Source organism: Polypterus senegalus, chromosome 4, assembly GCF_016835505.1.
Source record: "Polypterus senegalus isolate Bchr_013 chromosome 4, ASM1683550v1, whole genome shotgun sequence".
Classification (NCBI taxonomy): Eukaryota; Metazoa; Chordata; class Cladistia; order Polypteriformes; family Polypteridae; genus Polypterus; species Polypterus senegalus.
Genome location: NC_053157.1, coordinates 61,794,712 through 61,821,297, shown reverse-complemented (window position 1 = coordinate 61,821,297; position 26,586 = coordinate 61,794,712). Strand labels below are relative to the sequence as shown.

Genomic DNA, 26,586 nt, shown 5'->3' with positions numbered 1-26,586 from the left:
TGAAGTCTAGCGGTGACTCAGTGAAGCTCTGGGGTTGCTTTGGTTCTTCAGGCACTAGACACATGCAGCATGTGGAGGGCAAGATTGATTCAATCAAGTATCAAGAAATCCTAGGACAAAATGTCATGCCATCTGTGAGGAAGGTGAAGCTTGAGAATCTTTGGACCTTCCAACAGGACAATGATTCCCAAGCATATCTCAAAGTCCACTAAGGCTTGGTTTCATTAAAAGTCCTGGAAGATTCTAGAGCAGCTGTCACAGTCGCCAGACTTAAGCTCCACAGAAAATCTCTGGTACAGGATTTGAAGAAGGCGGTTGCAGCACGCAAGCCCAAGAATATTAGTGAGCTGGAGGACATTGCAATGATTACTCAGAAACACTGCCAGAAGCTGGCTATGCATCACATTTGCAGCAGGTCATAGCAGCAAAATGATGCTCTACTAAGTAGAAAAGATGCCTGTCATGAAGAGGCTGAATAATTTTGAGACTGCAATAGTCATTAAAAGTGGTATTTTGCGTTAAATGTTGAGAATCAACTTGTAATATTAGTTGAGCTATTTAAATTATTCTTCTTTTATTTGTTATTGCAAACAGCTGAAAGTTTGAATATTTTGGCAATAAACCTAATTTGCAATGGGAGTTGAATAAATTTGAGTGCAACTATAATTGTGAGTATACAATGTACCAATGTATTTGGTAATAGAAATAGGTATTGTAAGGTAACATATAGAGTACTGAGATCAGTGAAATGCATTTCCAGAATAAGAAAACACTTAAGTGAGTTAAAGTTAAGTGAGCTAAAGTTTTTCCTGTAATAGTCTGACATGTTTTCCTTGTTCTAGTTCACAGCTCGCACCAAAAAGTATGTACAGTATGATGCACTTATGTATTGTATACTCCTGCTTTGAGGATAACTCCACCCAAAAGTGATATTTTTCTAGATGTTACTTACACCATGTTGTTTATAGCAGTGGTCAAGAAAAATCTTCAGTCTCATTTTTTTCTCAATACAGAATTAAATGAAAAAAGCTTATGATATAACAGAACCCAATGGTGACTTATGCTGTACAATGGTTGAAAAATGTCCATGGGAAAAAGATAAAAAAGAATTTCACCTTACTTGCGTTATATAATCCATGTGTCAGTTATCTAGTATTAAGCACAAAACATGCAAAACACATGCATGTTTTGCTAAAATATTTTTAAACACATACTTCTGGGGAAAAAAATCAGAGCCCCACGCCCCCATGCATTGGTCAAGAGTCCTGCCTTAAATTCAGAAGCATTATATTATGGGGATGCATTTCCTTTTTATGACGGTGGTTAAGTGACAAAGAATGAGAAAGGCTACACATACACGACGAAGAAATACATAAACAACCATGAAACAATCCTGAATATAAAATTTTAGGTAGTATGAACCTGGTGGCCATAAAGCAATCGGTACTGTGTTGATGGATAAGTGATTGAGAAACCAAGTATAGACCACCGTAAAGACAAAAAGAAAAATAAGAGCAGTGATATCTGCTGAGTATCACGTAAATCGCAGAGAGCGATTAATTGACGAAAAGTGAGAAAGACTAAGTAGACAAGATGATGACTCACACAGATAAGTAATCCTGATTATAGACTAATCCATTCATTTTCTAAACTTATATACTGTATGCTTTGGCAAATTCTGAAAAATTAAACTTTTAGGCCACAAAACCCTGTGACCAGTTGCCAAACCTTTTTTTAAATAAATGCATGGTCCCTAAAAGCCCATCTACTGATAATCCTCCAGGACACGGTACATACATTTTCAGAATTCATTATCAAGAGTAAGTTCTTATGTTTATAAAGAACAGGAAGAGAGTTCCAGCCCTTTGTAGCACTTTATTTGAGGACCATAGGTCCACGTGTTTCACTAGTGTATATATCTTTTTATATATACAGTGATCCCTCCTCGATTGCGGGGGTTGCGTTTGAGAACCCCCTGCGAAAGGTGAGAATCCGCAAGGTAAAAACCATATGTTTATATTGTTATTTTTATATTGTCATGCTTGGGTCACAGATTTGCACAGAAACACAGGAGACTGTAGTGACAGGGACTTTAAAACACTGCAAACAAAAATTTGTCTCTTTTTCAAACGTTTAAACTGTGCTCCATGACAAGACAGAGATGACAGTTCCGTCACACAACTAAAAGAATGTAAACATATCTTCCTCTTTAAAGGAGTGTGCGTTAGGAGCATAGAATGTCAGAGAGAGAGAGAGAAAAGCAAACAATCAAAAATCAATGGGTGCTTTTATGGGTGCTGTTCATTACAACATACAACATACAATAGATTGAGTTAGTGCTTTAAAACTTCTGCAGTGGCCAGGCATTACTGTGGCATGAGGGATATTACTCTAACGAGACAATATCTATTGCATTAATGGAAGCAACACAACTACAGAGATGCATAATTAAAATTATAACTTTTTGATAAAAATGAATTACATAACACTAAATTAGAGACAGTTGTCAAGTTTTCAGAACCAAAGTAGCAACAAAAATGTGACAAATGCTGTGAAAAAATATAAAAAAAACCCAGAAACATGCAACTCATACCGAGTTATGCATGAGCAATTGGGATACAGTACCCAGCAACTGTACATTACAGTAAATTAAGGTCAGTCCAGTTCTGTAGTTAATTCTGGATGAGTCCACAGATATAAGCAATAGCAAATTTGATTATTTATGCAAGGAAAAAAAAAAACACCAAAAAAAAGTGGTTTTAAACAAATTCAGAAATATCAGAATTCAGTAACTTGAGCTGAGAAGTCTGAATTTCCTAAAGCAGTCTTAAAGTTGGAACAAATGTACAAAGGAGGGCAAGATGTGGAAAAAAAGCATTACTAGTTTGTGTCATGTGAAAATGTAGTTAATCTGATATATCCATTAAGTGTTACAGTATATTCAGTAACTTTTACCAACAAGCCGTTTCCTCTTTTCAAAGTATTGTACAGTAAACAAACCTCAGAAAAACAAGTATTACACAACTGACAATGTGATATGCTTTAAAACTTTATTTGAAAAAGTGTGTTGCTTTAAAAAAGCAGTTTTAAAGAGTCTGGTAAAAGATTCGTTTGAAAATATTTTCAGCAATCTTGGTATTTACTAATTTACAGCTTGACAAAATTTTGACTTTTTTATTATCAACTTTAAACAACATTTATTTTTCAGTTGCTAAATAGAAAATGTCAGTAAATAAATTAGTATTCCAAACAGTAGAACTACTTAGAAATCCGATCTTACCATTATCACATGAGACAACACCACTCCCTCTATCAAAAACAAAATTCAGACTCTGGCTTATAATGTAAGCAAGAGATGAGCTCAAAACTATTTATTTATTTATTTATTTTAATTTCTTTCAACCAGTTTGTTGAAACTGTCCACATGCACTAAGCGAGTAAATAAAATGTTTATTAAAAAAAAAATCAACTATGAATCTTAAAAGCGTGCCAACAATTTCAGTATGATGGTCAGAACTCAGAAGGTCTTGGATGACTTGCACAATTGTGCTATAGGCAGGGAATAAATCAATTTTTATGTGCCCCACACAAATGATAACATTCAGCTATTACTTATGCCTGTATATTAATCCAGAATGAACTATTGCACTGGATTAACCACACTATACTGGCACTAATTTCTCACAGATCAAGACTGGATCTCATTAGCTCCTATATCATTTGAATGTGTGTTATTGCATGCAAGCACTTGAGTAGCATTCAAAAGGTAAAAACTCCAACCACAGGGCAGGTTTAAAAGTGATCACTAACCACCTCTTCTCACTTCCCTGCAGAACAGAAGACGTCCTAGAATAGACTGTATTATAACTTCCAGTTACCTAATGGAGGACATGCCCCTGTTGCTTTTCAAATTAAATACAGTTGGTCGGTTCTGAGCGTCAACTGAATGATAACATACATACAACACAAGAAGGCAGATTCACCAGCGTTTGTGTGTCAGCTTTTATCCCTCCAGATCAGGGAATTTCCAGTTCCACTGTCTCAAAACAGCACTCACATGTACAGTTATTCCCAGTTTCAGATAAAATGTAACCACGGGTTAGTGTTGTACTGTGATCGCGATTGACAGTATAAAAGTGAAAAAAAAGGCTAACTTTTACAAGTGCTATAAATTTACACTGGTTGTTATAGACATAAATAAACTGTATGTTTTTATTGTATAATATCAACAATAAGAGTAGCTCACTACTCAAAATGGAAAATATGACTTCTGGATTATAAGTCGGTAGTTCTAACCACTGCACCACAGAAGCTGTTGTATTGTATGTGTACCTTTTGTAAAAGTGTTTATTTGATATTTGGCCATCAGCCTTCACATGTTATACAGTTCATGTCTACATTTTGCCATTTATTACTAAAACATGAAAAACGTTTGTTTTAACGATGTGTTTACATAGACTGTTGTAGACATAGAACACACATCAAATTATTTCCCCTTACAATTCTGGGTAGCTCACTCCCAGATAGTCAATCAAGGCAGGAACTGGGAGAACTTCTTGCCTGTTCGGGGAATAACAGGCTGCTTGGGCTTATTGACACATTTAGAAGACAAAAGACGCTGACGGAGAGGTGCAAAGAGATTTAAGGTAGGCCGGATGTACAAGTTTTTTCATTGGCTCTGGTAATTCTAGTGTTAATCTTTCATCATAAAGTCAATTTTAGATTTATATATGTATTTACCACCCTTTATGCTACTTTATTAAAGGAGAACCAACCATGTAAAATATTAACAATGAGGTTTTTATTGTTTTGGTAACATTTTAACCAGCCACTACCGGGCCACAGCCGTCTGACAGCTGGGCCGTGAGAATCACTCAGTGAAGGGCTACAGCAAAAAGGCTGCCCCCTTTACTGAGGACACTTTTCAGAACGTTAGGCAGGCGGGGCTTTGCAATGGCGCAGAGAGGGGAGAGAGTATTACAACAAAGTATTTTTATGTTTCTGACAGTTTCCCCATATAACACGAGTCAAAAGAAATCTTGTTACTACGAAGTACATTTAGCAGCAGATATTTTCATTACAACGAAGTGAACTTGAAATGCTTGAATGAATCATCCCCAGAGCAGTTATTTCTGTGGTCGCAGCTCAGTTGTGCACATTTGCACAACGATCCCCAAACAGAAACAATGTAAAAAAAAAAAATGTTCTTTCTTCGAACTTTCCTCATACTGTTTTTTTTTTTGCTGTTTTTGTTTTCTATGGTTTTCACTGATGCGTTTTGCTTATTGCTCATCAACATTTGAAAAACATCCATCAGAATTTAACTCATTGGCACCCTTCTATAGAAACGGCAGACACGAAAAAAACAATAACATAGTTAATGTTTGTGATGTGCAATCTGTTGGAATGACAAATGCAATGGATAGGTCTTTGTTATATGCAAAAAAGAAGAAAAATCTCGGTTGCAAACGTATGTGAACTGCTGCATTTGAAGACAGCAAAAAAGCCGTTTTTATGTGGTTCAGTGATGCTCTTTCAAGAAACATTCCTATTAATGCAACAAAAATGTGTGGTTTTTAAACTCTCTTGGGACCTCCGTCAACGGGACAACACACTGTGAGCCTGCTGTTTCCCTGCCCCGGCAATGGACAAACAATCTTACACAATCGTGCTTCGGAATGCGCTTCAGTGTGACTTTCCCGTTGGGTGGGGGGATCCCAAAAGAGTTCAGAAACCTCACAATATGAAGAAGAAGAGGATTATTCAGCTTCTGATTAATAACTGTGCTTCCCACAACATACTTCCACATTCAGATAATGTTCTCATTGAATTCCTCCCGCCCAATTGCACAGCAGTGCTTCAGCCATTGGGTTTGGGCATCATTCGCACCCTGAAAGTGTATTATTGCAAGGAAATGAAAAATTCTCGTCCGCATAACTTGTAGGCAGGAGGAGATTAAAATTAACAAGAAAGAAACTATTGAAGCTGCTTCCATTTCCAACATTCTATCTTTGTGAGGCAGCGTTTTCTGCAGTGACAGCAACCAAAACAAGATTACAGAGTAGACTGAACATAAGCAACACACGTCGCGTGTCACTGTCTTCCATCGTCCCCAGATGGGATCTTCTGGTTGCAGGAAAACAAGTGTGGCTGCCACTAATACTGCATTATGGTAAGCTGTATAATTTCTATTATGATATTATAACTTAATAATAATAGAAATGTAATGGAAATTGTGTATAAAACTGCCCTACGAACCCGCCCCTAAACCCCCCCACCGGTCCCTGTAAAAATTTGCTTCTAGTAGAGCGGTCCTTGGTGTCAAAAAGGTTGGGGACCACTGGTTTAAAGCATTCCAACAATTAAAGACTGACATCCAAAAAGGTTGATCTGTTAAGCAATCAACTACCACGTTGCTTTCTGCGAGTCACCATGTGCATACAATGAGCACAATTTCAAGTCACCAGTAGAGACAGAATTGAATCTGGTTTAGACTTAAGAAGATACCACTACAGTAGAACAAGGTGCTAAAAATAAATGGCCCTAGACCTGGCTGAAGGAAAAGAGGTGCGATGTATAGTGTCTTGGTGAAGATGAATGAAGACGAAATGCACATGGCAGGTTTTACATCTACACTGCCAGAACCAACAACTACAACAGATGCCACTGCGCCTGTGTCAGACTGCATATGTAATAAAAAGATGCATTTATTACCAAATATGTCATTCAAAATAGTTCAGCCATTTAAAGACTTGAAACAAAACTGTCAAAGCAACAAAGTGTGACTTCTCCTGAAGAAATGGCAGTATCCACACCTTCATCAAATAGACAATACCTTGAAAATGTGTGCTTTATGTCAAATCAAGATTTTATTTATAATTTATAAACAATGGAGAAATAATATATTATGTACTTCACTTCTTTAACAGCATAATTGTTATTTTGCAGTTACTTTCATTACATGATTTATTATGCTTCGGTCAGCAATCTGTTGAATTCCTCATTTATGCTGTGGCATTCGTTTATTTTCATTGCTATGAAGAAAAAGGAAGCACTTTAAAATGGTGCATGGCTAATACATTTATTTAAGTTATTGCACTAGTTGAATATTCATTTGTCCTCAAAAAAGAAAGAACTTGAAATATACTCATAGGAAGTGTTCAGTGAAAGGTATTCATTCTTTATATTATTTATATAATAAAGGACTGAACAAATTAATTTTCATGTCAATTTCAATTCGGCAATACACATGCACAAAAATAACAAAACCATTAATGCTGGACTCACAAACAGACTTACCATCTCGATCAAACCACTGTTTTCTCTGCCGGAAGAGGAGAAGTTTATTATGAACATATGGCAACAGAAATTTGATGCACCAGCTTTCCACTCCAAGTTTATTCTCCACAAGAACTATGGGACTGCGATTGTATCTAGCTTCTGGACATGGAATCAATCCAATTTCATCACTGTAAAACAATAAATGATGTGCTGTTATATAAATAAAAAAACCTTTGCTTTTGGATGACCTGATAATGCAACTTGATTTGTTTTGGTACACACCAAGCATTGTTTGCTATCTACTCCCTAAAACATAAGAGTTACCCCCATTGGTACCTTTACTCTTGATTTCCCCCTCCACCTAAAATAAAATAAAAAGGATTCGGTAAATAAAACAATGCATTCATTTTTCACACTGTTTAATACTAGGCCTACTCATATTTATATCCGACAGTAAAAGTAACTTGTTTGTCTGATGTTTCCTTATCAAGAAGAATGTTCCCAAGACCTCTAAAGAATATTTGGTAAGTCTAAAGGATTCGTAATTCCTTTGGAGCTCAAATATAATTACAAGTTATGACCAAACAAGCCTAACATCGCATTTAAGGATATTTAGAACATAAAAGTATGACAAAAAAAAAAAAAAGAATAACCAATCAAATTTCAAAAACAGATCCTGTGACCAGCAGTTGATAAATTCAAGGCCTGTGAGGCAGTTTTTTTTCCAACTGTAAAAATAAAAGGCAGAGTAGGATCTGTTATATTTAATGTTAGATAATGTGTATTCTTAATTAACAGATGATGTGCAACTGCAACAAAATTTTAATGTTCATAGACAAATGTATTAAAATTACCATAACATGGATTTAATACACAATTAAAAACATATGAATAAATCTTACAGTTTCACTTAAAACTCTTTTACAAAGTGACTGCTAAATGCCAAAGTGCTACACTGACACTAATCTGCTTATCGTTCTTACATGTTTTCTGTTGTTATTGCTTTACTTTCTTGAACTATTTATTGATTTTTTGTTCATTATGCTTTCAATAAAGTATACACAGCATTGAGGAAATAATGTTATGATTTTTACCCACTTCATTTCTAACTTCTATTATGGTAAACTGCTACAAACATACAGCAAGATTGTATAATACCAGTAACACAGAAGTGCTTAACATACATACACAAAGTAGTAATTGGTCTCAAACCAACAGTCTGGACATCTGCCATGAGAAAAAATTGTCAATTTATATAAAATTACTGCAAAAATGAAAAAATCAGAAGATGCAGTAAAAAGGAAATTATAGAATCAAATCAAGAAAATTGTTTTTAAAAATACATTTTTATATATACAATAAATGTTAAGTATAAAGCAGCTAAACTCTGCATCAGTACATAATATCTTACACAGTATTGCCAATCCAGCCTGATCTGTCTTTCAGAAATCTGATCTAGAGGTTAATTTCCCCTATCATGAGGATGGCTTGGAACCAGAACTAAAAAGAAAATGCATTTTTGAGAAACATGATTCTTTATCAGAGAAATACTGATACTCATTTCATATTATAAAATTCATAATGTCTATGCAAAGAACATTAAACTGTTAACTGCTTAATCTAAGACGGTGCTTATCTCTTCAGTGCACTGCCAAATCTTGGCAGCTCAGATCACGATATGATACAGCTTATACTGACCTATCTACTGCAGCTAAGACAAATCAAAAGTGACAAATAAAGAAGTTAGAAGCTGGTCTGTTGAAGCAACTGAGTCTTCGGGACTGTTTCCAGGGTACAAACCATAATGTTGCGTTTTTGATGGATCACAGGATATCAATGATTCAATGGCAACCAATTGCTTTGTAATTTCTAGTGTCCAAGTACACGTTAGCCGTGTTGCCTCAGGGAATATACCCGCTGGAAGTGGGAAACAATGCTGTAAGAGATTATTTAGTAGAGAATGAATGTGCTTCACAATACTTCAGTTAGTGGTGGATTTTCATGTTATCATTATGATTTTTTCAAGTCCATAGAGCACTGTATCATCAAATAATTCAGGATATTTAAGTATAATATTGACAGGGCTGATGTCTTATGCACGGTGCATTTGTGTTTTGCTTTGAGATGCTATCAGAATGGGCTTCGTCCTCTTGGCACCCTGAACTGTATTTAGCAAGTTTGAGAATTCATGAATGGATAATTATAACTCTGTTATTCTTGAGGTTTTCTTTAATCTCATACCTTTTTATATAAGTATGAGATCATTGAAAGCTATCTTTTCTACATTTTTTTTCCCTGTGTTCCTTTTCTCTTCAGCCTGTAAACTGAGTTTTTAGTGTGTATAGCATTCACCCGAAAAAAAATCTTAAATGTGTGGATGGATTAAAACATTTTTAGGAGTAAAAATAATTTACACATAGCATTGGCTTCCCAATGACTCTGCTGTAGAAAAGCAGATTTGAAAAATGGATACCTGAATGAACAAAAAAAGAATAATACATGAAATAAATGTATTTAAATATATATAGGGTATTATTAAGTGTATAAATAAAAAAAATCCAGATCATTGTCAGAAGAATTCTGGAGTCTGCATCAGACACAAAGTGAGAAACAAACCTGCAAGGAATGCCAGCCCACTACAGGCCTGCATTGTAGCTTTTTTGAGGGAGAAGTAATATCTGCAACAGTACCCCACCATATCACCCTCAACAAAAAATAAATTACTCTTCAAAAAGGATTCACTGTGTTTGTGGCACAACATTACTGGCCTTTTACATTTTGTTTTAGCACCTATTAATCTACAAATGCCCTCTAATCTATACTAATAAACGGCAAAGCCCTCATTGACTCACTGACTGACTGACTGACTGACTGACTGACTGACTGACTGACTGACTCATCACTAATTCTCCAACTTCTCGTGTAGGTAGAAGGCTGAAATTTGGTAGGGTTATTCCTTACAGCTTCCTTACAAAAGTTGGACAGGTTTCATATCGAAATTCTAAGCGTAATGGTCATAAATAGAAGCTGTTTTTCTCCATTTACTGTAATGGAGATGAGCTTGAAACCCATGGGGGCGGAGTTTTTTTTTGTGACATCATCTCGCCTTACACGTAATCAAGCAGTACGTAGAAAACATGCATTATATAATTGAGAAGGCAGTGAAACAATAAGAAGCGAGCGAGTGACATATACAACCATATTCATGAGTTCTGCTACTTCGGAAACAAAGCACGATGTAAACCTAAACTTTAAATTAAGTTCATAGACAGGCTGCGCTGGCGTTTGTAATTTAGTGCCTACCCATATAAGGCCGTCCGTCAGCGGCAATCCAATAGCAAACTGCCACGGGCAAATATTCACGGGTGAAGGACTGTGCTTATGCAGAGGAAGATGAGATGGTCAGGGTGGTGTTTGGCACAAACTCAGCAAAACTGCGAGAGAAAGTTTTAAGTGCCGGGACTTTGGTAACATTAGATACAGCCATGGACATAGCACGAGATGGCACCAGCACAGCTGGGAACCTTCGATGCATGTACACCGCGGCTCACGGAACTGACGCAGTGCACAGACAAAAAGCAACAGTTCCAAAGAGCGCTGAACAAAAACAGAATTACACAATTGAAAAGGCAGTAAAAAAATATGAAGCGTCTGATACATACAAGCATATTCATAAATGCAGCTACTGTGGAAACAAAGCACACGGTGGAAAAAGTCAATGTCCCGCTAAAGGAAGACAGTGTAAAAAAACCCGTGCATGCAGTGTGTCAGGTCTCAGATAAAGAAGAAGACGAGCTGTTTATTGATGCAGTAAGAAACGAATCGATGAATGAAACCTGTCATCTTTACAACGATTGACAAACACGGAATGTAACTTGAACACAACACATCCTACAAATACGAACCTGATTGAAAGAAATAATGATAATCAAATCCTTGATGACAGCAACACTCAGTAAAACTCACAAAACAATTACTGTATATTGACAGTCATGTTACATTATTTTTAAAATGTTCCCTTTTCTTTTTCATAGCTTCTTTAACACACTACGCTCCGCTGTGATACGTGGGTATATATATATGTATATATATACCCGATCTACATACTCGAATAATGGATACTTTATTCACCATCAATGATTGTTTTGGTAAAGCCATACTCAGTGTATTCATTAGATGAACGGTAAAAAAGTAAGAGCGAGGGGAGGATGACTTATTGAGGCATGCAGGCTGTAGTGCGCGTCAACTCTATCTGAATTGCGCGATCACATTTGAAAAATATATCTTTTCAAGTTCTATTTAGTCCATATGTGTCAAACTCAAGGGCGGGCCACATCCGCCCGGCGTAATTATATCCGCCCGAGATCATTTTATATACTGTATTATTGTTATTAATGGCCCGGGTATACGAAGCGCTGGTAACACAATAAACTACAGATCCCATAATGCAGCGCTTCAGCTGCCTTGCCAACACTTACGCGTTAATCAAGTCTAGCTTATGATGCTGCAAGTTATTGTGAAGCTAGCTCAAACGATGCTGAAGAGAAAAGTTGATTCTGAAAATAGAGCCTTTAAAAACCGATGGGAGGCTGAGTATATGTTTACTGAACCCGTGTGTCTCATTTGTGGAGCTAATGTGGCTGTAATTACAGAATTTAATCTAAGACGGCACTATGAGACAAAACATCAGGGTAACCTGAAAGACCTGAATGCAATGCAGAAGATACAGAAAGCAGAAGAATTAAATAAGAATCTGACACTTCAGTGGACGTTTTACCGTGCACAATCACAAAGTGATTTCAAGTGAAGCTGCTTTTATGGGAGACACAAATGCACCAGTGCAACTTGCCCCACTTTCCCTGTTGCCAAGTAATGTTGAACCAAGTCGTCACTACGGTGTTCCCAAAATACGCACTTTGCTGATAAACTGAGCGCACTGAGTTTGCACGGCGCTTTGGTGACTTTGAAGAACAAAAAAAGTCCGTCTACATGCGGCTCGAACCTTGTGCATGTTTGGTAGCACATATCTGTGTGAGAAGCTCTTCTCAGTGATAAAGACTAACAAAACAGCACACAGGAGTCGCCTCACTGATGAGCACCTGCAATCCATCCTGAGAATCTCCACAACACAGAACCTCACACCAAACATAAACGAACTTGTTGCCAAAAAAGATGCCAGGCGTCCAGCTCTAAAATGACATATGAGCAAAGACAACTGAATGATTTGATTTGTTATTGCTGAAAGGAACACATTTTATTTATATTTCCAGGTTTTGTTATGCAGCATGTTCATATTTGAATTTGTATAATTTTGACAGGATATATTTTTATGGAGAGCAAAATCTTTTGGGATATTTAAAATCTAAGTTTATTTTTATATAAAATTACATAAGAGTAAAGAAATTTGAATGTTTGTTCTTTTAACGCTTACTTTATTTCTAACTTGTATAATTTAGACAGGATATATTTTTATGGAGAGCAAAATATTATAAGTTGTTTAAGGTTTGAGTTGATTTATTCAGGAATAATATTCCTGTCTGTTTTTACCATTCCTACCAAAGATATTTCTGTCGACTAAATAAAAATTCCTTCTATTTAAAATTTAAATAGAACTTGAACAAATACGATAGTTCATAATATCCACGCAGACTTGCACGTAAGAGCGGAGTTATCTGTTTTAACAAGCAGCGTTTTGCACTGATCTAAATAGCTGTGTGTGTATATATGTAGATATGTATGTATATGTATATATATGTTTATATATATGTGTGTGTGTATGTGTATATATATATATATATATATATATATATATATATATATATATATATATATACAGTATGTATTTGTGTGTATATATGTGTATGTATGTATGTATGTGTGTATGTATATGTATGTGTATATATGTAGATATATATATATGTATGTACTGTATATATATGTGTGTGTGTATATATATGTGTATATGTATAGATATGTATATATATATGACAGCAACACTCATCACTCACAACAGTGACAAAACAATTACTTTGACAATCATGTTACGTTATTTTCAAAATGTTTCCTTTTCTTTTTCATTGCTTCTTTAACACACTACTTCTCCGCTGTGAAGCGCGGGTATTTTGATAGTACTAAATAAAACTTTAAAGGCACAATCATCTGAAAGATAAACAACCAACAGCTCAAGAAGAAAGAAGAAAAAAAAATCATATCCGTCTTAAAGTGTTTAGGTTATTAAATTAAATGTGAGAATATGTAAACAATGTATACATGCTACAAACTGACATTGAAAAACTATGTTAAATGTTAATGTTAAATGTACACACCCACTGTCCTGGTGTGCACATTCTGAAAATTATTTAAATAATAGATACCTATATTTTCATTATATTTTGCTGAAGACAAACAAGATGAACTTAAAAATAGGACACTTGCATAGACTATTTAACATCAAAGCATCTTCTTTTCATGAATTGTATCACCTTAAAAGCATCAGTGTAAATAAAGCGATGATACCTCAGGCCGTATTGATTACTTTATAACCTGCGAAAAAATGGATACTGTGGGACTAGAAGTTTCCAAATTTGTTTACATCTTGGGAAAAGAGACATTGGAGAAATTCAACACATCAAGAACTGTGTTGATTATTTTATGGCTTGGGAAATGGACATATATAACAGTCAGTTAATCAAATGTGTGTAACATTACATGTCACAAACACCACATGGAATTTTAAAATAAATATGGTTTGTCCAATTTGCCAAAACAGAAGAAGAATCAGCAATGACAAAAAAGACATCAGGAAAGGGTGAAGGCAATGTCAGAAAAGATCGTGTGATCGTCAGCTAAAGTATGTTATGAATAACATCGATTACTAGATCAAAAGCTGTCCCAAGGACTTCCAATCCTTAACATTCTTCCTAAATTTTTTCTAAGGACTATATATATCTAGAATTTGCTATCCATATTTTCTTTTATACTCAACTGGTTGTGGTATTGCGGGTCCACAGCTCAAATCAAAAAGGCCACTTTTTAAATAAATAGTCGCAGCATTCGCAGCTTAGAGAGGGGGCGTGGTATGTGTGGCGGGAGTAGTTCCCGGGGGAATTCGTCATGCAGGCGGTCCTCGCTTAAGTGCACAGGTGAGGAGTCGTCTGCATCGTGAGTCGTAATTGATGCCGGGAGCTGCTAATTGCCACACCTGATCCACGTCCCCGTAATAAACAGAAGCGTGAGGCGGCTAGGGGGGAGAGAAAAAAGATGGACTGAGGTTAAGAAGGAAGAAGGCAGGAAGTAGGGATGAGAAAGCTGGTGCACGAGTGAGCGAAAGTGCTCATAGTTGAGAACACCTGCAGCTGAACAGTGAGCCTGGTTGTTTGCCCGGCACCCCAGGAGCAGTCGGTAGTGGTCGCTCCCACTGAGCATTACTGAGAAGCGGGAGTGACCAAAAGGAGGATGGCTCCGCCACATAAGGCCGGGAAGACAGCGGGAGTCGGGACTTAGGATGTCAGCTGCAGGTAGGGTGGCTCCCCTGGTGCATAGCCTGGGCAGGAGATTCAGGGGAGTCACCAGTAGAAAGGCACCGGGATCTGTTTTTAAAGGATGGCTTCCTGCCATTGTTTTAACCTCTTTTTTTAAAGATTTTTTCTATCGCGTTTTAACCTCCACCCTTTCACTTGTTTTTATTGGATTATTTATTTGAAGACTTTTTGAAGCACTGCACTTTGAACACTGTTTTGATTTTGTTTATTGTTTTTAATAAAAGCACTTTGGACTTTTTGCACCATCCCCTTGTTTCATTTTGTGCCTCACTGTCCAGCTCATCAGTGACACTACCGACGGTGTAAGGTTCAAGGACTCCCAGAAGGAAGATGGGCGCATGGAGCAGAACCCGCATCGTCGCACTGGTATTATTATTCTTTAATAAATACCAAGTTGCTTTTAACTTTCTATACTTTGTCTTTATATTTAAAGTGATTGAAGAATTAAAGTAAACATTAAGAGCACCTGGAGCAGCTGAAAGTTTGCCATATGCTTCTAACTGTGAGGTTTATCAGGCTGAGGAGGGGAGCTCCATCCAAGAAGGAACAGTGTGGTAAAGTAAAATATCATTGGTTGATAAAATGCCCTATAGCCAAATATGTTGAGCCTTTGTATGATTAAATATATTCTTAGAGACCAAAGTAATATTATGTCTGAGATATAGCTAAGACATCGTACGTTCATCATGCCAATGAAAAGTAAGTCTCTTGAAGTGCTAGGGAGTGACGGGCTGTGCATGGGTCATTCATATTGCACTTAAGTGCTTAAAGTGCAAGGGAACAACGGGCTGTGTATGTGTCATTCAAACAACACTTATGTGGTTAGAGTCTGTGTGCACGTGTATATCTATGTATGTCTGTGCTAATCTTAAGGTGTGACAGTGGACCAATCCGGTAACTAACTCGAGTAAATTGAGGGCAATACCACCATAATACACCCACACTCACACTCACTGACAGAGGTTAAACTTTCCAAGCTATACAGCACCGTTCACCCTGTCATTTCTACAGACAGGATAAGGCACACACATGGTTATACAAAAAGACTGTGGTAGCAATACTCAAGCAGTTGTTCTGTTTTTCACTTCCCTAAGAATCACTGTGATTGGCTTTCACTACTTCCTTTGCAAATACTGCTTCTCAGCACAAGGAATGCTGTTGAACACATAAATTATGGATGCCAGGCACAAGTACAAAACTTAAGTTTTGATAACAGCAATGGAGAGTCTGTCACCTTGCTAGATTAAGAGATCAACCTGAAATCCCAATAGCTAAATTTACAACCTTACCTAGTCCAAGCAAAAATGTATTGAAAAGAATAAAGACGAGTTTACACTTAAAAACTTAAAAACAATAATATGAATGATCATTAAATACTGCAGCTGTGGTAGTGGACTGTTAAAAAAAAATCATAAAATAATTTTATTACAACATAAAATTGTGATCATGTTTTGCAATAACACACAAGTATTGTGGTTTGCTTCTACAATGAATTCAAAAACTGTGTTAATTTTTTATCTTGCCTAAAATACTGCTTGAAATCATGTCTTTGGGCGAAAAATGTGTCAAACCATTACAGCTAACTGAAAAAATCTTTAAGTCGATTCACCTTTCTTACATCAAATACTATTCAAGAACTAAAGTTGAGTACACCTCATATATCTGTGTATTACCTAACCTTGGTTTAGGATGATGCCCTGTGAGATCAACCCTCCTGTTTGCTGGTCGCTGCAATACTTAATTTTCACATTAAAATACTTACAAATTACATGTAGCATATTATATCAGATTCTTTGTACTCCACCATAATGGCAATTCCAGAATGAATCTTGACTTACACAAACATGCCAAAATCAGTTGTAGGTAGGCCTGAGTAAAAATATCGATTTTTCGATTGTTACTTTTTGTTTAAACGATTCGATATCGATTCTTAAAGTCTCAAGATCAATCTAATGAATCTCTAGCCTACTCTATTACTATATGTAGATTTTTGCTTATCTTCATGTTTGGCATCCAGTCCTGTGGATGGTGTTAATGTGCCTGCTAAGGCTTTCTTTGAAAAAAGCACTTTGCCATGTGGTTTTAACTGAAATCAGTGTCTTCGACCCTTAAATCAGATGAGTGGACTTACTATGGATTCAAACAGTGCATTGGTAAAGAACAACTGGGTAAAAGCAAAGCCATATATAAGCTCTGTAACTCAGAAGTCAAGTATTGTGGTAACACAACATATCTGAGAAATCATTTATTCCGACTTCACCCAGAAACATTATCTCTGTGGACATCCAAACAAGTAGTACGTAAACAATCTATGCTGGAGACAGCATTTAGCTCCAAGCTTCTATTTAATTTGTCTTGTGCCCAAAAAGATAACGCAATCAATAGCAGTTTTATATGTAAAGATATGAGACACTACCCCGTTATTGAAAATGATGGCTTTAGACTAATGATACAGGTAAAAACACTGCATGACCACATCAATCACAAGTTTGTATGTTGGCAAGTCCAATAAACATTGCTTCTCTTTAAGTACGTGGCTAGAGCTGTACTATGGTGGAAAATGTTTGCAACACTCCCCACCCGGATGAGCAAGAGGGCAATTATCAGAATTTTCAGAGCAGCCTATGATACCAAACTGAGCATGTGTGCCAAGTAGCAGATGTGAAATAGCTCCATAAGCTGTACCATACGGATCACATTAGCTGCATTGTTAGTCACAATGTCTTGTTCTTTGTCTTTTTATGTTCCATTCCTCCAATGCTGCTGTCAACAAGCATTGGCTCTAGATACTCATTTTAATTAAAACACTTCCTTTAAAGTCTGTGGTGGAAGTGTGAGGACACATTTTCAAAACTGATTAATGTGTCTGCTACACATAAGCAACTGAAGATACGTGCAAATTGTAAAATTACTAAAAGACACGAATCTTCCCGCTGTATATTTAATTTCAATTAATTCAAAATTAGTTAGAGTTAATTTGGCTAACAGCATTGTGGAAAGGTGTTTATACGGTGATTCATAACACACAAACATGTTCCTTAAGAAGCAATATTTGATTATTTTATCATTATACAATATCATTCACAAGATGATACAGATGTCTTATAAAGAAGATGTCACTGCATTGTATTAAAACAAGAAGCCCCCCTAATATGTGGGGACACTGATGTAACGATACATGTTTATTAAATTATGGTGAACTTTGAATGAGTGCAGTGTTGTTTTCTTTTTTTTTTTATTTAAAAAGAGCAATGATGTTCTGGTCCACATCTTGCAAAACTGATGTTAACTGCTCATTACTACTGTATATACTTGCTTTTAAGTTCTCCCGCGGATAATTTGGTCCTTGATTTTACTGTATAATTTCTGGTATTTTATAATGTCGGATGTATAAGTCAAATGCCGAAAACTCACGCTATTTGTCCAAGAGATTGTGATATGCTAATGCCCACCTAGGAGAGTAACCACAGAGCACACTGCCTTTTTTCTATGTATTGTGCCAATGTGACGGCACGGTAATACACAAACTATTCCAAAGCGACGTTTGCACTGTTTTGTGTATCTCACACCCTCATACACATTTACCGTAAAAGCATCCCTTATCTACGATGGAGCATTTGATCAGAAGAAACTATGAAGCTGGTTTTAAATTAAAAGTCACTGCAGTAGCGAAAGAAATTGGTAACTGCACTGCTACAACAAAATTCAATGTGTCTGAGAAACTGGTGTGAGATTGGAGGAAGCAAGAAGATGTAAAAAAAAAAAAAATGTAAGGTTCGCATTTTTGAACAGGCGTATAAGTCGGGGTCTGATTTTATGATCAATTTTTCGGGTATCAAGATCCAACTTATACGTGAGTATATACGGTAATCAAGTACTGCTTCTAAATACTGTTATTTTATGCTTATGCATACGTTATGATGTCACTATACAAACATCCTTCAAATAAAGCACTAATGATATTTGTCACATTATATTAATGTTTTCTATGCATGATTTGGTAATCTTTAAAATAAAGCTAGCAATTCACATATATCAGTGTATGCTAATTAAATCAAGATAGAATAGATATGGAATCGAATCGGTGCTAATACCAAGCTGTAGTGGTAGGGTTAGTCAAAATGACCAATATTATATATCATAATATTACATAGATTACTAAAGAGCTAAAATGCCTCTTGAATGATAAAAAAGATATCCTCCAAGCAAAGAGTGACAAAGGGGCTTTGAAGGACACCCACTGAGTGCTGAAGAAAAAGCGGAGAGAAGAAAAAAAATTACAAAAAGAAAAAAGAAAAAAAAAAATCACACAGAATAACGTGAAAGATGCAGTGGGTACGGAAAGCATTCAGACCCCCTTCAATTTTTTACTCTTTGTTATATTGCAGTCATTTGCTAAAATCATTTAAATTAATTTTTTCCCTCATTAATGTACACACAGCACCCCATATTGACAGACAAAAAAAAGAATTTTTGAAATTGTTGCAGATTTATTAAAAAAGAAAAACTGAAATATCACATGGGCCTAAGTATTCAGACCCTTTGCTCAGTATTTAGTAGAAGCACCCTTTTGAGCTAATACAGCCATGAGTCTTCTTGGGAAAGATGCAACAAGTTTTTCACACCTGGATTTGGGGATCCTCTGCCATTCCTCCTTGCAGATCCTCTCCAGTTCTGTCAGGTTGGATGGTAAACGTTGGTGGACAGCCATGTTTAGGTCTCTCCAGAGATGCTCAATTGGGTTTAAGTCAGGGCTCTGGCTGGGCCATTCAAGAACAGTCACAGAGTTGTTGTGAAGTCACTCCTTCGTTATATATTAGCTGTGTGCTTAGGGTCATTGTCTTGTAGGAAGGTAAACCTTCGGCCCAGTCTGAGGCACTTAGCACTCTGGAGAAGGTTTTTGTCCAGGATATCCCTGTACTTGGCCACATTCATCTTTCCCTCAATTGCAACCAGTCGTCCTGTCCCTGCAGCTGAAAAACACCCCAACAGCATGATGCTGCCACCGCCATGCTTCACTGTGGGGACTGTATTGGACAAGTGATGAGCAGTGCCTGGCCGTCTCCACACATACCGCTTAGAATTGAGGCCAAAAAGTTCTATCTTGGTCTCATCAGACCAGAGAATCTTATTTCTCACCATCTCAGAGTCCTTCTGGTGTCTTTTAGCAAACTCCATGCGGGCTGTCATGTGTCTTGCACGGAGGAGAGGCTTCCGACAGGCCACTCTGCCATAAAGCCCTGACAGGTGGAGAGCTTCTATGTCCGGTTACCATTCAGGGAATGGTGAATTGCTACATGTTCTTCAAAGTCCACATAAATGACAGACTGGACTGGTCTTGATCCACCACATGAATTATATAGGAAAGGGAAGAGCAGACTCTATTTTATTAGGAGACTGCATTCCTTAATGTGGGTAATGATATCCTTCACATATTTTACAACTCTGCGGTGGCCAGTGTGATTTTGTGCTGGGCCAGGCCAGAAACATCACTTCATAAGAGGCACACTGAACTGACAAGCTAATTAAAAGGTCTGGGTCAGTTACCTGGATGAACTCTGGACCCCCTGGAGGTAGCAAAAGGAAAGCATGAAAACAATCATGCACATTCCTCTCTCTAACAAACCGAGTACTTTAAGCCAACGAATTATTCAGCAAAAATTTGTCAAGAAATGCTACTGACCAGCGAAGATTGAGTTCACTTAAATTACGGAAATGTAAGTTATATTTGCACAACTTGGCAAAAGGCAGAAAATCAATGGGGAAGGAGGAACTGAACTAGTTTTTAGTGAATTATAATAGTGTGCTGCAGTCTATTAAGTGTCATTGGGAGATAGGGAAAAGTCTGCTATGCCAGACCAATTATTGCAGCCAAACATGTGATCAGAGCTGTGCGGCAGCAGTGCTAACCATTGTGCCACTGTCCCATAACAACAAAAGACACAGATGGAACGAATACCACAAACAAAATACAACAAACAGTCACAAAGTATCAATAACAATATAAAATACAGACCACTGCTCTCATAGAGTTCACTCTTTGGGCACACAGTGGCCATGCCACAAAGTGGCTGTGTGGGACTGACTCCTTTCATTATTTGAAGTCATGGGTCCAGACGCAACGGGAATATCTTATTTGTTTCCCATGTATCTATACAGATGCTTTGTACTTTCTTCTTCCACCAAGGACAAAAAAAACCCTGTAAATAGTACAAACCGGATTCCAAAAAAGTTGGGACACTAAACAAATTGTGAATAAAAACTGAAAGCAATGATGTGGAGATGGCAAATGTCAATATTTTATTTGTAATTGAACGCAGATGACAGATCAAACGTTTAATCCGAGTAAATGTATCATTTTAAAGGAAAAATATGTTGATTCAAAATTTCACGGTGTCAACAAATCCCAAAAAAGTTGGGACAAGTAGCAATAAGAGGCTGGAAAAAGTAAATTTGAGCATAACGAAGAGCTGGAAGACCAATTAACACTAATTAGGTCAATTGGCAACATGATTGGGTATAAAAAGAGCTTCTCAGAGTGGCAGTGTCTCTCAGAAGCCAAGATGGGTAGAGGATCACCAATTCCCACAATGTTGCGCAGAAAGATAGTGGAGCAATATCAGAAAGGTGTTACCCAGCGAAAAATTGCAAAGACTTTGCATCTATCATCATCAACTGTGCATAACATCATCCGAAGATTCAGAGAATCTGGAACAATCTCTGTGCGTAAGGGTCAAGGCCGTAAAACCATACTGGATGCCCGTGATCTCCGGGCCCTTAAACGACACTGCACCACAAACAGGAATGCTACTGTAAAGGAAATGACAGAATGGGCTCAGGAATACTTCCAGAAACCATTGTCAGTGAACACAATCCACCGTGCCATCCGCCGTTGCCAGCTGAAACTCTACAGTGCAAAGAAGAAGCCATTTCTAAGCAAGATCCACAAGCTCAGGTGTTGTCACTGGGCCAGGGATCATTTAAAATGGAGTGTGGCAAAATGGAATTCTGTTCTGTGGTCAGACGAGTCACGATTCGAAGTTCTTTTTAGAAATCTGGGACGCCATGTCATCCGGACCAAAGAGGACAAGGACAACCCAAGTTGTTATCAACGCTCAGTTCAGAAGCCTGCATCTCTGATGGTATGGGGTTACATGAGTGCGTGTGGCATGGGCAGCTTGCATGTCTGGAAAGGCACCATCAATGCAGAAAAATATATTCAGGTTGTAGAACAATATATGCTCCCATCCAGACATCATCTCTTTCAGGGAAGACCCTGCATTTTTCAACAAGATAATACCAGACCACATTCTGCATCAATCACAACATCATGGCTGCGAGGAGAAGGATCCGGTACTGAAATGGCCAGTCTGCAGTCCAGATCTTTCACCTATAGAGAACATTTGGCGCATCATAAAGAGGAAGGTGCGACAAAGAAGGCCCAAGACGATTGAACAGTTAGAGGCCTGTATTAGACAAGAATGGGAGAGCATTCCTATTTCTAAACTTGAGAAACTGGTCTCCTCAGTCCCCAGACGTCTGTTGAGTGTTGTAAGAAGAAGGGGAGATGCCACACAGTGGTGAAAATGGCCTTGTCCCAACTTTTTTGGGATTTGTTGACACCATGAAATTCTGAATCAATATATTTTTCCCTTAAAATGATACATTTTCTCAGTTTAAACTTTTGTTCCGTGATTTATGTTCTATTCTGAATAAAATATTAGAAGTTGGCACCTCCACATCATTGCATTCAGTTTTTATTCACGATTTGTATAGTGTCCCAACTTTTTTGAAATCCGGTTTGTAAAACATTTTTTGCCATTATTATTTCACAGTGTGTCCTATCTTTTCTAATAAGTGGAGGACTCCTTGAAGGATTTTTGGAATGGCATCTGTAGACATGGCTAATTTGCACATACGGGGTGCTTTGCTGCACAGTGATTAGTGTATCCAATGGCAGTGAATAGCTAATGTTCCCCTCAAGTGACAATATTCAAAGTTTTTTGTTAATTGTTTTTGTTTTTTTAAAGCATGCAAGCCGGAAATCCAACAGTGTTTCTGGACATATGTGGCTTCAGGATCTACCTTGTCCTTTTTAAGTTCACCGATGACCCACATATGGCAATCAAAGTGTAAAAGTGAGTGTGGGAAGTTGAAACAACTGCGAATGGAAGAGCTGGGCTGACCCTTGGTTAAATGAGTGTGGTTACCGACAGGAAAAATATCACACAGCAGTGTCCAACACTTCATTGGATGGAGAGCAGTGGGTCATTTAAGCACATCTCAGTAGCTAAAACAACATTTTTTGCTTCTCATGTGCTTGCGACACGGTGATGGCCATGTGTGGCAACGTGTTGATTTTCTGAGGTCTTTATAAAATGCCATTGTACATCAATCACAGTTTATTATACATTGGATATTGCTGTTGACATGCTCATTTTCACATTTTTTATTTCAAAAATCAAAGTATCATACGGCAACACACATAGAACTAAATGGCCAACAACAAAAGCATTTTAGAAAACCTTTGCTGGAAGAATGTGAAATAAACACACACACAATGGTAAAGTATATAGTTTACAAAGTTCCATTTCTTTCTGTAAAACAGACAGACCATATTGTCTGTGCCTCAACCATCAGTGTTTCCAGTGGAACCTTTTTCTTTTCTTTGTACTTTCAGAATACAGTATGGCAATAGGCACGGGAGCACATGCTGTTTTGTTAATATTTTGAGAAGCCTGTGGCCATCAAGTATTCTGAATGGGCAAAACTGTCCATTGAGGCCATGTAAATGTATATATAGTTTAAGCACCCATGTCTTGGCACGTCAATCAGACCAAACGTGCTTGATTTTAATATCCAAGTAACTGTGGTTTATATTGTTTTTATTGATTAATCTGTGGAAAATACCTTGAGTTGCATGTAAATGTATGATAAGGTGCAATATAAATGAAGTTATTATTATTATACAATTATTTATTTAATGGGCTTTTGCAAAAATACAAATTCGCCCAGGGACAAATAAAGTTCTAACTTTCTTTTTAAAAATTTTTGGACTGTAACAGTATATATCACTGTACAAACCTATAAATAAAAAAATGTGTAAAATGAAGCAATACTGACTTAATCAGACCATTTACTCAAGCCCTTTTTTAAAAATGAGATCGCACAAGATTTATTTTTTATTATACTTGAACAGTCATGTAAAATTAAAATAAACAATTAAAAAACAACAAAATAATAAATACTGTTTTAGAATGAAACCTGCCTGGCAGCAGTGAAAACATTTCTCCATAATGTGTCACCTCATGTGTAATGTTTTCACATAATCTGGAATTAGTCCTGGGCAATATATCAATTTTTTAATCAAAGTTATATTTAATAAAAATCAATATGCAAAAGTCAATATTGTGATGTTTGACACTTTTATTTGATTTTCTACAACTTCTTTAGAATGTTAAATAAAATCTGCAAAGACTAAACTGCTCTTTATAAGCATGTTTATGTTAACTCCACCCATGTTAGATGGTTGGGATTAGTGTGAAAAAAATAGACTGAGGACAGAAGATGCATTTAGAACAGATAGGGTTAGCGGTGCCGGTGCTATTTGCAAATGGTTAGGTTTGCCAAGGTTGACGGTTCAAGCAGTGTATCATTTGAAGATCAAATCAAAGGTCAAATCACTACATGTATTGCCGACCTTTTTATTTTCAATTTGAGTTTGTATTTTTGTTAAGCAGGTGCATTAATTCTAATAACTATGGCAATGTCTGTCCAGAATGATTTAAAGTTATAGTGTTGCGTTGTCTCATCCCAATTAGTATTTGATTTTGTTCTTGTGTACTTACCATACTTCATGTTTTGCTGCTTTAACACTAGAATCCCTGAAGCCTACGAAAAAAACCTGTAATCCCAGCCCACCTTAAATCCCTTCAAAGCTCTGCATCAACGCTTTTTGTTTTGTAAATATGTCAAACAGCACAAGCAGCCTGCTGTCCCATCCTCCACCTTGACAAAACTCTGCTCGCGGGCAAAAAGTTCTCCCAGCTCAAGCCAAGGCTCTTTATCTGCATGTGATGTGCCTGGAGTTGTACAGGGTAAATAATACAGTATATTGTTATTTGGAATACATGCTTTTTATGTGTGTTCTGTGTCTACAAAGAACTGGGTAAGTGTAGGATGAAAGAAAAAAATTGAGAAATGCAAAACATGCTGAATACATACCTAAAGCAGATAGTGTATAATGTGTGAGGACTTTAGTCCAAATATCAAATAAACATATGCGCTTTTATTCTTGACTATAACCAAAGAAAAAAAAAATTGATTTACGTGTTGCTGTCAATGAGTTAAAAACCCAAGCTCAAATGTCAATCGACAGGGAGTTTAGACGTATTCTTTAATGGTGCAGAGGTAAGAACCGCTGCCTTATAACCCAATAGTCCCGGGTTCGAAATTTGAGTAGTGAGCTGCTATTATTATTATTATTATTATATAATAAAAATATACATTTGATTTGAGTCTGTAACACCCGGTGTAAATTTTGGCTACTTATAAAAGTTTATGCTTGTTTTTTTATTATTCAGTTTTATTCTCTCAGTGACATTTACGTGGTATAACGAACTTGCCATTCCCACTTTGAGTTTATGGCATTTATCTCCCTTCTTTTCACAAGAGCAGCACTGTGGCTGATGCCTTCTCTGAATTATTTTTTGTACCGACAAACAAAGATATGATGTCCCATGACCACTATCAGACTGAACGAGGCAGGACCGTGACAACAGATAGCTTCTTCACAGTGTTTTTGCTGGCTAATAGTTTGCTGCACTTTGCTTGGCACCATAAAGTAAAATGGAACTTCTACCTACAGCTAAAGTCACTTCAGTACGCGAGCAATTCTCCACACTACTGTTTAGATCTGGCAATGCCAGGATGTCAGTGTATTTGTCCAGTCTGATAGCGATCATCCTATACTTACCCAGATCTTTGTAGACACAGAATACACATGAAATGCATGCATTCCAAATGCATATATATGCTATATTGTGCTTCAACTTTCGTGGCTTCACTCTATCGCGGATTTTATATGTAAGCCTATCTAAATATATAACGCAGATTTTGCCAAAAGGTAAAAGTTTTGGATATGTTGAAGGAAGGGAACAGCTACACCGCTGTAGGACGAAATCACGGCATCAATGAGTCCACAATTCTTTTTATTTAAAAAGAAAGAAAAGAAATAAGATCTATGGCCACAGTGTCCTTTAACCAGGGCACAAAACGAGTTGTAAGTGGACGTAATCAGAAGGTAGTCTGGATGGAATCTGCTTTAGGGATTTGGATTGAAGACTGCCGGAAGAAAAACAACGGCGGTGCTACACAGTCGCCTAAAGAGGCACCTTTAGAAGAGCTGTAACGCTCTCGTTTGTTGTGTAGTAAAGTTAAACTCATCGTTATCGGGAAAGTCGTCGTGGTGAGTAACCATAATTCATTTTCTACGTACAGTACTTAGTACATGTACATACATTTAGTGTCGTGTTTATTGCTGGTGGCCTGTCTATCGTAATGCCTGTAACATATGTGATATCGGAGATGCTCGATATCTTTAAAATAATACTTAGGTTTTACTGTATATAAACAGTGTGTTTACATACATAATTTCAACGAATCTTACTTAATATCTAAGCGAATACAAAGGGTTTATGCTGTATATAGCTGTGCAGAAAATGTTTATAAGAGTGTGGGAGAGTTTATAAGGGCTTAAAATATA

General features: G+C 37.0%; 1 protein-coding gene across 1 annotated transcript in view; it reads right to left on the bottom strand.

Annotated features, from left to right (window-relative positions):
- The window catches only part of ptar1 (protein prenyltransferase alpha subunit repeat containing 1), a 44,182-nt gene that overhangs the window by 14,646 nt on the left and 2,950 nt on the right, over nt 1–26,586 (bottom strand). Inside the window, exon 2 of the mRNA XM_039750741.1 lies at nt 7,300–7,469. Coding sequence (XP_039606675.1) covers nt 7,300–7,469 — 170 coding nt within the window. The remainder of the gene's footprint in view (nt 1–7,299; nt 7,470–26,586) is intronic.